Source organism: Penicillium cataractarum, assembly GCF_028827025.1.
Source record: "Penicillium cataractarum strain IBT 29864 chromosome Unknown utg000005l, whole genome shotgun sequence".
NCBI classification, from domain to species: Eukaryota; Fungi; Ascomycota; class Eurotiomycetes; order Eurotiales; family Aspergillaceae; genus Penicillium; species Penicillium cataractarum.
The window spans coordinates 3312263-3325950 of record NW_026622741.1 but is presented as its reverse complement, the minus strand read 5'-3'; the positions used below and the strand labels follow the sequence as shown (position 1 = coordinate 3325950).

Genomic DNA, 13688 nt, shown 5'->3' with positions numbered 1-13688 from the left:
TTCCATTATAATATAACCCCACCCCTTTTCATTAGCAAAAAGGCATATACCTGTGGAACACGAACTATGCGGCTATCCAAAAGTTCATAGGCTATCTTTTGGTTTTCGGCTTCTTCTTTCGTTACATCTGGGCCCCACTTGACCACTTGATGATCAGATATCTTGATAATACGCTTTCCGTGCTGGCTGACAATATTGCATGGCAACGGATTTGCACAAGAGGCGATCACTGAGGCTTGGAAGTTTGGCAGGAGCGCCATGTTCTTCTGTAATGAGGCTGAGGAAAGAGAAAGCTGTTAAAAGATCTTACCTGCGCCATTTGGATATGGAAAGAAAATGTAAGAGGGTGAAGACAATGGAAAGGATGAACTCAAACCTGCCAGGAAAGGGAGACAACGGTCGAGCGGTGTGCGGGGGCAGAGTCGGTAAGGTTCTAATATATACACGGTGTGTGTATAAATCCCTACGCCTACTTAGCGTGTACGTCGAGCTATATAGACTAACTTATATAGTACCTACGAGGGCTAGCCTAAGAGGGTCGTAATAGTTCGTGCATACCGAATTGCGAATAGTGAACTAGACGAGGTTGTTTTTATAGTTACCTACGCCGTAAAGATACCTTAAAATGCCTAGATTTCCAAGATTTCAGCCACTAAGGTAGCAAAATCTAGTCATATAATTAAGGAACATCATTTTGATGCCCTTCCCCTTACATTAATATCCTTATTACCTCCCTTACTGCTCTCACTATTGCTTCAATGCTTTTTATTGGCCTACTTACACGAAGATCTCCTCTTTTCTATTAACCTAGCCACTAGCCTACTATATCGAACAGCGATGGCATTTTATCGGCTTCAAATTCAAGGAACAAACCGCTCCTACATTAACCTTCTGATCTTCAGTCCAGAATACCCAGTCGGAGCATCAACAATTAACTTCTGATGACTATTATAACAAACAGAGATGAATACCAGAAATATCTTCCTCCTGAAGAACACAAACAAAAGACAACACTGCGATTTAAAACATCGATACCAAACCAAGATCTCCTCGCAACTTAATATTTGTATCGAAAATGCCTGTTCTCCCAATCAGTGAAGTCCGGAAACTCGGTCTCAATCTCCGCTTGGGTATGAGATAGTTCCAATGCTTCCGTGTCGCGTTTCTTATTTTCCCGAGCAACGTAAAATCCATACGCGATAATGTCAACAGCGGATATCACCAGACATATCATGATACCAAGGAACCCGCTTTAAAATTTCCGGCCTGCCAGCTGAAGAAAATCTGAGGCCCAATAATATTTCCAACACAATAGGAGACGAATAGCAGAGCACTGACTGTGGCACGTTTCGTGAAACCTCCCGTGTTTGAACTAACCAATGCCAATTGAAGGGGTATCCCTGCAGAGAAGGTGCCCATTAAACATAACCCAGCATATCGGGGGGCAGTCTTAGTAGTTGAATAAACCAGAGCTGAACCAATAATGGCGATGATGGTTGTGAAGGCCATTAGATAGCATCGGGAGTTCTTGAGTTTGGAAGCGGCAAAAGAGCTTTTGAGTGTATTAGTTCATCTGGAATAAATAATTCGATATTATCACTCACGTTGAAAGTACGACTATCAAGATGAAAGCGCTCAAAGGCATAGCTATCAGGTATGTTTTTAAAGTGCTGAAGCCTAGTGATTGAAGTACAATGGAAGTAAACTTTGTCGAAGAATAGTTAGAGACATATGATGGAATATTCGGCTGTCAAACTCACAGATGTATATCCACCATTTGGAATGTTTGACTTGAGGGAATAGACGATAAGCATCCAGGTTTTGGGATCTCGAAGAGCTTCCATGGCCTGTTTCCAATCGTATCTACCGGTCTTTGTACCTGCATGATTGCTTCGAAGACGTTCTAGAGCAATCAATTTTCCTGCTCATTAAGAAACTTAGCCGTCTCGGGGTGATCTGGCAAGCGCCAAAGAAGCATCAGGCCCCAGACGAATGTAAGTAGCTAGCGCCATAATAATGAAGAGCCACTGGATTTAATTAGTGAGTATCGAGGGCAATGGTATATAAATACTTTACCTGCCACGGTTTTAATGCGTCGTGAATATGGTAAATCCCCCATGCCATAATACTTGCGAATATACCTGATGCTGAATTGCTTGCAAACCAGAGACCATGGCGTAAGGGCTGCTCAGAAGTTCGATACCATAGAGACGTGATTAGGCTAAAGCCTGGGGAGATACTAGCCTCCGCAACCCCAAGGAAGAACCTGGCTACCATCAAGCCTGCAAAGTTCTTTGTCGCAGCATGACAACCAAGAATAATAGCCCACACAATACTGAAAGCCAGAGTCAATAATTATGATACGCCAAATAAATATTCAACTACTCACAAGACCGTTGCTAATGACTTTCCTAATGGAAGCTTCACCAGCATCATCAAAACAGGATAGGATGCGAGCAAGTATCCAAAGTAAAACATGCTGACTGCCCAACTGTATTTAGTTCCATATAGCTCCAAATCTTGAATGATTCCCATTATTGTGCTGTTGGAAAGGGCTTGTTTATCCAAAAACTGAAGCATGTATGCAATAAGCATGAAAGGTAGAATGCTGAACCGAAATCAAGTGTCAGTTAACCGTGGAAGGGCAACAGGTAGAAGGAATTATCAACTTCATGTCTATTTTTCGAATAACTCTTCTCTCCTCGGCCGTATAAGAGATTCTCTCCGAGCTGTAGATTACAGCCCCTTTAAGTGGAGCTGGCAAGGGTTCTGTATCATTGCTAGTAACCTCTGGTTTTTTCTCCTCGTCTAGGGAAGCGACCATGTTGAGTTCGTTTTCAGAACTTCGGTGATTGAATAAATCAAGAAGGTAGATAATTCTGTCGGCTTTCTCGATCGGTCATGCGACAAACATTAGAGACATTTTATATGTCAGTCCTAACTACGCTTCCTGAGAGTATCGTTTCTTATCAGCAACAAAATAAAATAGAGCGCGTTAGTTACACGGGGTCTGGGATTCGAGCATGAAGCTATAATGAGATAACGTTATTCTTTTCCGCTACCCCTTATAGGCCAAAATTCAACAAAAGAAAAGGTACGAAATGATAAGGAAAGTCACGGAAAACAGGGCTGTTGGAAGATAGGTTCGATGGCGACAAGGCGGATCATTAAACACTGAACTTGGCGGACGGAAATGGTTAACTTCGACTGCATGATTCCTTCATAATTTACGTCTAAACTAACGCCTTTCGGGCCAGCCCTTCTCGTAATGCCTTCCCCCTTAGGCACTAACTTGCGATAATACCACCCTTGTTGATTAGCCAAGAGCTATGACTGGTCATTTTCTCCTCATAAAAGTCATGCATAAAATTATTTTTCGAGTAATGGAATCTTTCAGATCCAGCATACACAATATATATCACCGGATCCTTTGGGAAATTTCGAATTTCGCATTGCTGGCCATGTACACCTAGAAGATTAAACAAAACCTTCGCTTTGAGTGATAGGAAAAGATAGGTAAAGTATATATCCGGGCCTCGCTTAGGGCATTCGGCCTCTGAGCCTGGTTTACTAGGTGGATGAGAGACTTCTATAACTAAGCCCTATAAGTAGATTTGTAAACTTATAAGTGAACGACCTGAATTTAACCATTTTACTAAGGCACGGTATCGTCGATGCAAAAGGCTGATAGTGATCATTTCCGCCGAATTTTTTTTGTCTCTAAGATGGAATCCACAAGGAATATCTGCAACTGATTGACAGTGTGCAGGAAAGTTTCTTGCGCCATGATGATAAGTTGAAGCGTATTAACCAAGAGGTGACTTCCTATTCCGAGATCCATGCTCTAAGCAAAATTTCTAAGAGCATACGTACATTAGATATGGTCCAATCCCGAGCTAGGCTTCGAGGAGCATAAGGCGCAGATACCATCATGCGCCTTCTTTGAAGCTCTGGGCTCTGAAGGCTATACAGTCCGCCGAAAGTGTTTTGGCCTTGATACTTCCTTCGAGGTTGAATACAGCAAAGGGACGGGAGGAGTCGTGGTAGCTTTCAATGCTGAATATGACGCCCTTCCCGGGATTGGGCATGCATGTGGGCATAATCTTATTGCGACTAGTTCCATTGCAGCTTTCATTGCTGCTGTCGAGTCAATGAACAAGCTTTACAGCGCGGGACTCTCTGATGCTTTCACCTTGCGACTACTTGGAACACCTGCAGAGGAGAATGGGGGAGGGAAGACCCATATGATAGCCGCTGGAGCATACGAAGATGTCGATACGTGTCTGATGGTCCACCCTGCCGGAAGTATGGGGCCTCTCGAGGCTATGGGACTGCACGGCATTGCTGCTCCCCCCGTTGGAGCTTTTCTGGCTAATCAGAAAATTGAGGTGACATTCACGGGTAAGCCGGCGCATGCATCCGCGTTTCCATGGGAAGGCGTCAACGCTCTCGACGCTGCAGTTGCAGCCTATGTCAACATTTCGATACTACAACAACAAATTCACCCGACACAACGTATTCATGGTATCATTTCACATGGTGGCGACCGTCCCAATATTATCCCGGCTCGGACCGTGATGAATTTTGATATTCGATCAACGGATAAACAAGGATTGGAAGCATTAGAGGAAAAGGTTCAGGGCTGTTTCAAGGCTGCAGCTCAGGCAACGGGCTGTGATATGGAGTACACGAAGTATGTTTATGCCTTGTTCGCTCCTTATGTTGAGGACCCTCGCTCATGGTCAATCGAATACAGAAAAGAACGATATCTTGACCTGAAATCCAACATGGTGATGTGTAAGAAATACGTGGAAGCGGCAAAGGCCTTGGGTAACGCTGTTTGGCTTGGAGGCGAAAGTGCTTCGCCCTCTGGGGCTTCCACTGACCAAGGTAGATACTCAATAGGCCGACAAAGGAGTCTTAATTTATGCCATTTGAGTCTTACTGACCAACGTTTTAGGAAATGTGTCATGTGTTACTCCTAGTTTCCATGGGATGTTTATTATCCCCACTGAGAATGGCGCACAGCCACACACGCCTGAGTTTACCAAATACACCGGAACAATGGAAGCATATCAAAGCTGTTTGAACGCTGCTGCCGGAATGGCTATTGTCGCATGCCAGCTACTTGCAAATACGGCCCTGATTGCTCAGGTTAAGGAATTCAGCGATATGAGGCAGTAAACTTGTAATCCTCGGCACAGGCGTCATTCGAGTATCTAGTTGTTCCCCCTCAATGATAATCAAGCTATGTAATATTATTATTTTAGCTTGATCGCTACACTTTATCTCACGTAGATGGGAACTTAACTTGGTATTTTTTCAAGCTTACCGTGTCTGGCGCTGGGGGTTATCATTTCACCGTCGATTTCATAGGGACCTATATTCTACTTATGAAGCTTTGATAAGAGGCTGTGAGAGTAATCAATCCAAGGCAGATGTTGTAACTAAAAGGGTATCTACCCCAAAAACTCGTTCTCTTCAGATACGCTCGAGGCGAATGATGGAGGTTCTTAGGAACCACAGAGGAAGCGGTCTTTGACGTCCTACTCGCTACAGTTCACAGCGGGAACAGACTGAATCATCAAACCCGAAGGCAAAGGTATCATTTCAGCGTAAAGTACAAAGGTTAACCTCTGCAAAAGCATCTAGTCAGTTGAGATGTTCACCAAGGACCTGAAGGAGATACATACAACCCCAAATATCAAAATCAGCTTCAAAGAGCTAATCTTCGGGCAGTATGTTCATGTGACGTCGTTTCGAAGTCGATGCATCATGATCTTGCAAAGCTATGTCTAAAACCATTATCTCATGTAGTGTGACCATTTACCTCATTATCCTCATTCTGATTCTCAGAGTCCTAGCCATTGAGCAATGGTGCTGAATCTCCATTCTGAACTGTTTCAGAAGGTTCCATGTTTCCATTTGCTTCCCCATTCTCCATATTTGCGGGATATTTCTCGGGGAAAGCAGAGCGCATCTGCGCAACGTGCTGGTTGAGCAAGTACTGCATCAGATTGCTGACAGGCATTGTTGTATGCATGCGTCGTTCGGCTTCAACTATTTCGATGCGCATCTGTGCCTCCCAATCATGTTCCGTGGCATGTGCCTCGATATCTTGCTTGCGCTGATCGCCCTTGGTCGAGATGGTCTTTGAACAGCCGGGCATGCGGCATGACCATATTTCTGAGATCTTATTCAATTCAGCAAGAGGGTGGGATGTGAGGGTATCTCCGTTCATGTTGGAGAGCAAAGATGGCGTCTGGGGAGGTTCTGACGAGAGTACGCTCTTCAATAGTGAAGACGCAGCAGATCCAGAACTGGGGAGAAGGGAGCGGCCCCGAGACTTTGCGGTGGCAAGAGGTGTTCTTATCAGCTCATGACCGCGAGTCTTGCTGGGTGTATCGATGTCGTCAATGTCTTCCATGTCTTCCATGGCTTCATCCTCTTCCTCGACTTCGCTGGTATCGGACTGTACGTCCTTGTTGATGACTGCATTACGATGTCGTTTCCCCATGATCTTCCCAGAGACGACAGAGTTCATCTTGGGCCGCAGAACCGATTTCTGTGTGTGGCCCAGGCGTTCATCATCACTAGAGTCCTCGATTGGCTGTAGTGGTGTGAGAAGCCCGGGAGAGAGTGTGCTCTCTTGAGTTGCAGCGTGTGTGAGCTCTCGGTGAATCACATAACGAGCCCACCGGAAGCCAGGCGTATCCTCTTCGTCTAGCCGCTCCACGACCGCACCTGCTCTAGCCGCAATAATCTTGCTTGCATTTTCCCGGCTGAAGGAATATCGATCGGCTAGACGTTCCGTCAAGAGATCGAGATGTAGGCGGCGCTTTGCTAAATAGCCTTCTTCCCTCAGATCTGTTATCATTTGGTAGATAGCATCAATTTGTGATTTCGCTATGGCCGCTGGATCATGCCGAGGTGTTGATACTGTGGTCTCGCTCTGCTCTTCTTCATCCTCGGACTTGTTCGATCGCTCTTCCATGAGCTCGTTGTAGACATCCTGCGCGGGAAAAGATTCAGCGGATGGAAAGAGAATGTTCGAGTAATGCAACGACTCACGCTAAATTGGCGACGAAGGTGAACGAATACATTAGTCTTCTTCCAGTCCATACAGTCACCATCCTCGTCGTCTTCAATCATGCAGCGGAGAAGGAATGGCGCATGTTCCGTGAATACCTCAGCCGATTGCTCTCTAGTCTCGCAATCGCCGTGTGTGTGAAAGACATACTGGCTGGGGTTAGTCGTCGCGACAGAACGCGCTGAGCGGGGGAGTGGTATAGGAACACACCTGCTCACACAGATTCTTAAAAGATGGATTTAGCTGCTTCTTGCCATGCTGGTGCCGATCCGTTAGGAAATAAAGCATATCCACAGCCTGGACCATGCGACTGAAGGTCGGCACATAGCCCTTGGCAGGCGAGATATTATACCAGCCAGCCTTGCCGGCCACCCATAGCTCAACGCTACGATCTTCCGTCTGGCCATAGGCGTAATGGGTGACATCGTCGATAATAACACGTTTAGAAGCGGATTCGGGGTCGAGTACTAGACGAGAGAAGTCGCAAATGTGAGCAATATGTTGACGAACTGATAGGACGCGCCTTGCGATAAGCCGCACAGGCGTGTAATCGAATACGCACGTAGGTGGTTCTGGTCCTCCCTCAGCTCCAAGCAGCCAATCACCTGGACCGGATTCCGTTCTGTGGCATCGAGAAGATTGGCATAGAGCATCTTCCCCGGCCGCAGGACCTTGACGTCGACCAGATCGAAATCCGGCCAGTCATTCTCGTCGGTGATGGAGGAATTGATGGGACGGAGGACGGTATCTTCGCGGGCGCTCATGATTGCGATGACTTCGGGGGGATCATTGTGGTTCGAGTGATGGGGGAGAGGTTTTCGAAAGGGATTTTCGAGGCCTCCTGGAGGTAGAACGTGAAGAACGTGAGAGCAGGTTGGAATCTCGCGGCGTCAACAGTCTCCATTGATGGCCGGTAACTTACCGATACCCGGCAATACCTTATCGATTAGCCTCGACGTACGATACCGCGAATTTAATTACTTGCGGCTCTCAGCTCGAAACCTTTTTCCTCTCCAACTTCCAACGGCGACAGATGCCATTCCCACGAAACTTTCGGTTGTTTCGCACCACAATGTCTGGAGAGAAGATCTTTGAGGGCTGTTTCGGTAAGTCGCATTGCCCAAGAACGGATCAAACCGAGTTCTTCTCCCATTGACAAATAACTTGGTTAGCCGTTCACAAGCCGCAAGGCATCACCTCCGCCGACGTCCTCCGCGACCTACAGCGCCACTTCAACCCCTCCAAGCTCTTCGCGCCATGGATTGAGACCGAAAAGGCTCTCCGCAAGAAGGAGAGCAGCTTCCAGAAGAACCGCCGCCGCAACAAGAACAGGAAAGTCGAGGTGAAGATCGGTCATGGCGGCACACTCGACCCCCTCGCAACGGGCGTACTGATCGCCGGCGTTGGAAAGGGTACCAAGTCGCTCAATGACTTCCTGGCCTGCACCAAGTCCTACGAGACGGTGGTTCTCTTCGGCGCGGAGACGGACACTTACGACCGCTTGGGCAAAATCGTGCGCCGGGCACCATACGAGCATATTACCCGGGAGGCAGTTGAGAAGGCCCTAGACCAATTCCGGGGAAAGATCATGCAGCGTCCACCAATCTTTTCGGCGCTGCGAGTGGATGGAAAGAGGTTATACGAGTATGCGCGCGAGGGCAAGATGCCCCCCGTCGAGATCAAATCTCGGCCCGTCGAGACCGTGGAATTGAAGATCGTGGAGTGGTACGAGCCCGGTACCCACGAGTACAAGTGGCCCGAGGAGGAGATGACTGGCGATGAGAAGATCATCGCCGAGAAGCTCCTCGACAAGGAAGCTGAGATCCCCGTGGAAGGCGAAGCCGCAGACCAAGAAGCTTCTTCTAAGCGAAAGACGCCACCTGCAGCAGATTCGCCCAAAGAAGGAGACCAGGAAGCCGCAAAAAAGCAAAAGGTCTCCGAGGACGGTTCAGCCCAACCGGCCGCACCTGAGCCTGTTGCCCCGGAACCTGCAACTGAAGACGCCCCCACAGAGAAAACAGATGAGCCTCGTCCCCAACCCGCGGCAGTCAAGATTCACATGACCGTTACGTCGGGCTTCTATGTTCGCTCTTTGGCACACGACCTAGGCAAGGCCGTCGGTAGCTGTGGTCTTATGAGCGAGCTCGTTCGAAGTCGCCAGGCTGAATTTGATCTGAAGCCCGAGAATATCCTTGAATATAAGGACTTGGAGCAAGGCGAAGAGGTCTGGGGTCCCAAGGTTCAAAAGTTCCTTGAAAACTGGGAGAACAAGAGGGCCGCTAAGGCGGAGGAGGAGGAAAAAGCGAAAGCTCAACAATAATAAATGCAATGCCATTAGGCAAGGCAAGGGAGAAGATTGTGTACAATAGATACTGCATCATGCAGCCAGGCATTCATGCACATTGAAAAACAAGCTTCCATTCGTCCAGCTTTATTCCCAAAGTATTCAGGTCTTCACGAGGGTAAATGGTTAGGCTAATACACTTCAGATCAAACGTCTCTAGTTCCAACTCTCCAACATCAGACATAAACCGTAAAAGGGTAATTCAATTGACCATGTGCAAATGCAGGGTAAAATTCTAGATATTACAGAAAAGCCAAGGCGGATATCCACCAATAAAATTTTTGTTGCGCCTGGCGCCATCATCATCCTCCTTCCTCAAAATGACAATAACCCGCACAGCCAGCCCATTCACGTCACATTCGGAAAAGACAAGCTTTACGAGCGACCCTTGGCCGCAGCGCGCTTGCTCTTACCGGGCCGCTTGGACGCGCCAGCCTTCATCTTCTTTTGAGAGAAACCACGCAGGTCACCGGTGGACGCGGCATCACCGCTCTTGGAGAAACGTTTCTTACCACCGAAGCCGAACTTCTGGTCGCGCTTCTGGCGCTTGGCGTTGGGGCCACCCTCGCGGTTGCGCCTCTCGGGCTTGCCAGAGTCCTCGATGGCGACGTCGAAGAGATCGTTAGCGTCGTCAGTGGGGGCAGCGGAGTCAGCCTTGCGCTCTGTACGGAATGTAGTTATTAGCTATGGTCCCACAGTCATTCAAAGTGTGTAGGGAGTTAGACATACTCTTCTTCAAGGCATTGATCTTCTCGAGGGTATCACGCTTCTCCTTAGCACGCTGCTGCAACTTGGCGACCTGCACCTGCTTGCCGAACTTCTTGAGATCACGCTGGCGGCGAGCCTCAGCAGCAGCCTTCTTGCCAGCCGCCTCTTCGTACAGCTTCTTCTTAATCTTATCCATGTGCTCGTCGTTCTTGACCATTTCGGCAAAGTAGTCACCGGGCCGGGTGAACGGGATACCCTCCTTCTTGAGCATACCACGGGCCTCGATGGCAGCGGCCTGGCAGACCTTGTAAAAGGCCAATTCACGGTTGAGATCGTCATTGGGGTCGGTCACTTCAATAGGCTCTTGCGACACTAACGAGTTGTGCTCGGAGAATGGGGTGTTCTTGGTGATGAAGGAGATGCGCTTGAGGGAGGTCTTGATGGCGGCGGAGTTGTTGATGGTGAGACGCTGGTGAGTGACTACATCCTCGCGCTCGTCGTCCTCGAGGTCTGATAGCGGGATGTCTTCCTCTTCCTCCTCTTCGTCGTCGTCGTTTTCTTCCTCATCGTCCTCGGCCTCTTCGTCGTCTTCCTCGGCATCTTCAACCTCGTCCTCTTGTTGAACCTCCTCCTCATCCTCTTCCTCCTCAGAAGCAGCAACTTCCTCCTCTTCGGGCTCCTTGCTGGCTTCCGTGGTGGTATCGGTCTTCTTCAAGGATTTGCGCTTCTCAGCGGCCTTGACCATCTTCTTCTGCTTCTCGGCATTGTAGTCCCGGCCCCGGTGGGCATCGAGCGTCTGGAGGAGCTTGCTTCGCTTGACCATGGTGCCTGTTTTGAGGGGAAATTGGGGGTTGGTAACGACGGTGAGGAAACCAGCTGGGTTGATGCTACGGGATTTTTTTGAACTCGGATCAGTCCTAATCGGGTTAGCGTGGCGATAAGGCACTAAACGGGGTTAGCGGGTATCGGGAGCGGAGTAACATGATGATCCGGTCTTATCGAAGCGTTGCTCCATCATCCATGGTTACTTACTCCCGCATTTCTGCTCGGAGCAGTATAGTTACCTCCTGTTGTTGGCTGCACATCATGGCCGAGGAAGCCTCTCCTGAGAAGACTACCGCAGAGGAGTCTTTTCTGTCACAGCCAGTATGATCCTCTTACCACCCACCAACCCTCAACACAGATCTCCCACTGACCAATTCTAGAACTCCGATGCCCAAGGCCAACTCACCGCGGCAGTCGACGAGCTGCTCGACCAACTCCAGAGCAAATTCGACAATGTCTCCAAAGAAATGTTTAGCAAGTGTCCGTACCCTCCCTATCGCTTGGCTACGGTCCTCCCTTCTCTGTACAATACTAACCTCCTGCCAGTGGATGACATGACCCGCCGCCTCGACGAACTGGAGGCCTCATTAACAGCTTCGGGCACCGACTCGGCAGCCGCGACTCCCACTCAATAATGGCGAACCCGTTTATTGTACACATACGGCATTGCATAGTTGGATGCGACAATTGAGCGTTGCATTCTGATTCTCGACTTCGCACGCAATGCTGCTACTGCTGCTACAACTCACACATTTACTTGTCAGGCCAGCGTTCGTCTGCGCCCCTCTACAGCTTCGGCTTCGTTTGATGTTTTTACCAAGATACCCTACGTCTCAAGAAGACGTATTTTTCAGAAGAAATACATATCTTCAAGCAATGAATATATTCTCGTATACAAATGCCTAGGTCTCCTCCTAGAAAGAACTCACCCGGCTGCATTCGACGTGTCTTAATTCATACAATATAGCGAAAAAGGATACCAATCATTTTCCAAGGTTTCATCACAGGGTGTATGGGACGCAAATGAGGGGGTTCCAACCCAATTCCCAATATACTCAACAATTCAAGACGAAACAAGCTTACAGCTCATCCTTGGGCTCAGTCTCTCCGGCAAAGCCACGAAGGATGTTGCTGCGCGAAACGATATCATCAAGTTTCTCAGGGGCAGAGCCACCCTTGCTGAGGACCTTGACCAGACGAGCCAGCTCCTTGGCGGCATACTCCTGGTTCTCGGCGAGCTTGTCGGCAACCTTGACGTAGTACTGAGCGTACTTGTCCTGCAGGTCCTTGGCAGCCTTCTTGATCTCGGTAGCGAGCTTCTCGAAGTTCTTAGCGGGCACGTACTCGGCAACCAGCTTGTCCAGGACGGCAACGGTGCCAGCCTTGTTATTCAGACCACCGCCAACGGCGCGGTTAGAGCCAGTCTTGGTGTTCAGGAACTCGACGAAGGCCTCCTCGGAGCGGGCGCCGGAGTAGGCCTCGGGCTCGGTGGAACCCTTGGGGAAGAACTTGATGGTGGGGTAGCCGGTGACGCCCTGCTCCTTGGCCAAGGCGCGGGCATTCTCAGCTTCGGCGTCGACCTTGGCGATCACAATGTCGGACTCGAGGGCGAAGTCATTGGCAACGGTTTCCCAGACGGGAGCGAGGGTCTTGCAGTCTAAACAGAGAGAAGTACGTGGTTAGTAAATCAGAACTTCCAGAGACAAAGGAGCAGAATAGAAGCTACTCACGGCCACACCACGGCGCAGTGAAAGCAACCAGGACATTCTTGTCGCCACCAACAGTGGTCTTGAAGGTAGCGTCATTCAGGAACTCGATCTTGCTGGGCTCCTTCTGAGCACCGCGCGGCTTAATACCAGTCTTGTCGGTAATCCACTTGGACAAGCTCTCCAGATCACGACCACCCGAGTACTCCTCAGGCTTGTCACTCTTGCCATCGAACCACTTCAGGGTAGGGAAGCCCTGAACGCCGAAGCGCTTGCCCAAATCACGGTGCTCATCAGCATCGACCTTCGCGACGGTGACCTTGTCCTCGGCGAAAGCAAAGGCAGAGGCGAGCTCCTCATAGACGGGAGCAAGGGTCTTGCAGTGGCCGCACCAGGGGGCGAAGAATTCGACGAGAGCGGGCTTGCCGGACTTTAGGACGACCTGGTCAAAGTTGCTGGGGATCAGGTCCGTGACGGCGGAGCTGGCGTTGGCGAAACCGCTGAGCGCGGAGAGGGCGCCGAGCAGCAGGAAGCTCAGGCGAGCCATTTTAATGTGATTTTTAAGGATTTGAAATTATTCAATTGAATGTATGATCAACTTCCTGGAGGAGATAGGAAGGAAAGATGAATGGCGAGGTCGGGGGTGGGCTTCTTTGGCGCTGATGACAAAACATCCCCGAAGAGGCCAAGTGGTTCGTCCCGCCGCAGATCATTCGATTATCAACCACGGAAGTGCTTACTAGACATAGTTTACTACGAGAGTTTACTATAACAGTACTTCATATCTTATTCCCCGTCGGGAAATATTTTGCTTCGTTTCCTTTATTACTAGAGTAGTAATACAAATAGAGAAATTCGCCGTCACATCCTCTGGTGTTCATGTAGAAATAGTTCCTGCTGTCATAAGAGAGGCATGAAACTCAATTGTGACCCGCATACAATGTAAGGCCCGAAAATTCCCCTTCATAATGATGCGTCTGATTGTTAATGTAGCTCTCATAGCAAGATCTTCTCC

At 48.9% G+C, this 13688-nt stretch overlaps 8 protein-coding genes across 8 annotated transcripts; 3 read left to right on the top strand and 5 right to left on the bottom strand.

Moving 5' to 3' along the window:
- Nucleotides 1–1057: 1057 nt before the first annotated feature.
- On the bottom strand, nt 1058–1844 carry N7496_006893 (uncharacterized protein; the record flags this gene model as incomplete). The annotated part of the gene is given in 4 exon segments (XM_056699822.1): nt 1058–1165; nt 1240–1552; nt 1605–1747; nt 1761–1844. 4 exon segments carry the CDS (start codon nt 1842–1844, stop codon nt 1058–1060), a joined length of 648 nt encoding a protein of 215 aa, XP_056555235.1.
- Nucleotides 1845–1937: 93 nt separating this feature from the next.
- N7496_006892 (uncharacterized protein) lies at nt 1938–2824 on the bottom strand (the record flags this gene model as incomplete). Its single annotated transcript, XM_056699821.1, has 4 exons — nt 1938–2027; nt 2077–2335; nt 2390–2608; nt 2670–2824. The coding sequence occupies 4 exons, from the start codon at nt 2822–2824 to the stop codon at nt 1938–1940; spliced, it is 723 nt and encodes a 240-aa protein (XP_056555234.1).
- Nucleotides 2825–3674: 850 nt separating this feature from the next.
- N7496_006891 (M20 family metallopeptidase) lies at nt 3675–5184 on the top strand (the record flags this gene model as incomplete). Its single annotated transcript, XM_056699820.1, has 4 exons — nt 3675–3690; nt 3726–3817; nt 3879–4890; nt 4961–5184. 4 exons carry the CDS (start codon nt 3675–3677, stop codon nt 5182–5184), a joined length of 1344 nt encoding a protein of 447 aa, XP_056555233.1.
- A 676-nt stretch (nt 5185–5860) lies between these two features.
- On the bottom strand, nt 5861–7854 carry N7496_006890 (uncharacterized protein; the record flags this gene model as incomplete). The annotated part of the gene is made up of 4 exons (XM_056699819.1): nt 5861–7012; nt 7072–7239; nt 7301–7557; nt 7653–7854. The coding sequence occupies 4 exons, from the start codon at nt 7852–7854 to the stop codon at nt 5861–5863; spliced, it is 1779 nt and encodes a 592-aa protein (XP_056555232.1).
- Nucleotides 7855–8162: 308 nt separating this feature from the next.
- On the top strand, nt 8163–9410 carry N7496_006889 (pseudouridine synthase PUS4; the record flags this gene model as incomplete). Its single annotated transcript, XM_056699818.1, has 2 exons — nt 8163–8196; nt 8263–9410. The coding sequence occupies 2 exons, from the start codon at nt 8163–8165 to the stop codon at nt 9408–9410; spliced, it is 1182 nt and encodes a 393-aa protein (XP_056555231.1).
- Nucleotides 9411–9809: 399 nt separating this feature from the next.
- Nucleotides 9810–10965, bottom strand: N7496_006888 (EBP2 family rRNA-processing protein; the record flags this gene model as incomplete). Its single annotated transcript, XM_056699817.1, has 2 exons — nt 9810–10096; nt 10164–10965. 2 exons carry the CDS (start codon nt 10963–10965, stop codon nt 9810–9812), a joined length of 1089 nt encoding a protein of 362 aa, XP_056555230.1.
- A 263-nt stretch (nt 10966–11228) lies between these two features.
- N7496_006887 (uncharacterized protein) lies at nt 11229–11602 on the top strand (the record flags this gene model as incomplete). The annotated part of the gene is made up of 2 exons (XM_056699816.1): nt 11229–11288; nt 11348–11602. The coding sequence occupies 2 exons, from the start codon at nt 11229–11231 to the stop codon at nt 11600–11602; spliced, it is 315 nt and encodes a 104-aa protein (XP_056555229.1).
- A 444-nt stretch (nt 11603–12046) lies between these two features.
- N7496_006886 (protein disulfide isomerase family protein) lies at nt 12047–13220 on the bottom strand (the record flags this gene model as incomplete). The annotated part of the gene is made up of 2 exons (XM_056699815.1): nt 12047–12624; nt 12698–13220. The coding sequence occupies 2 exons, from the start codon at nt 13218–13220 to the stop codon at nt 12047–12049; spliced, it is 1101 nt and encodes a 366-aa protein (XP_056555228.1).
- Between the last annotated feature and the right edge of the window lie 468 nt (nt 13221–13688).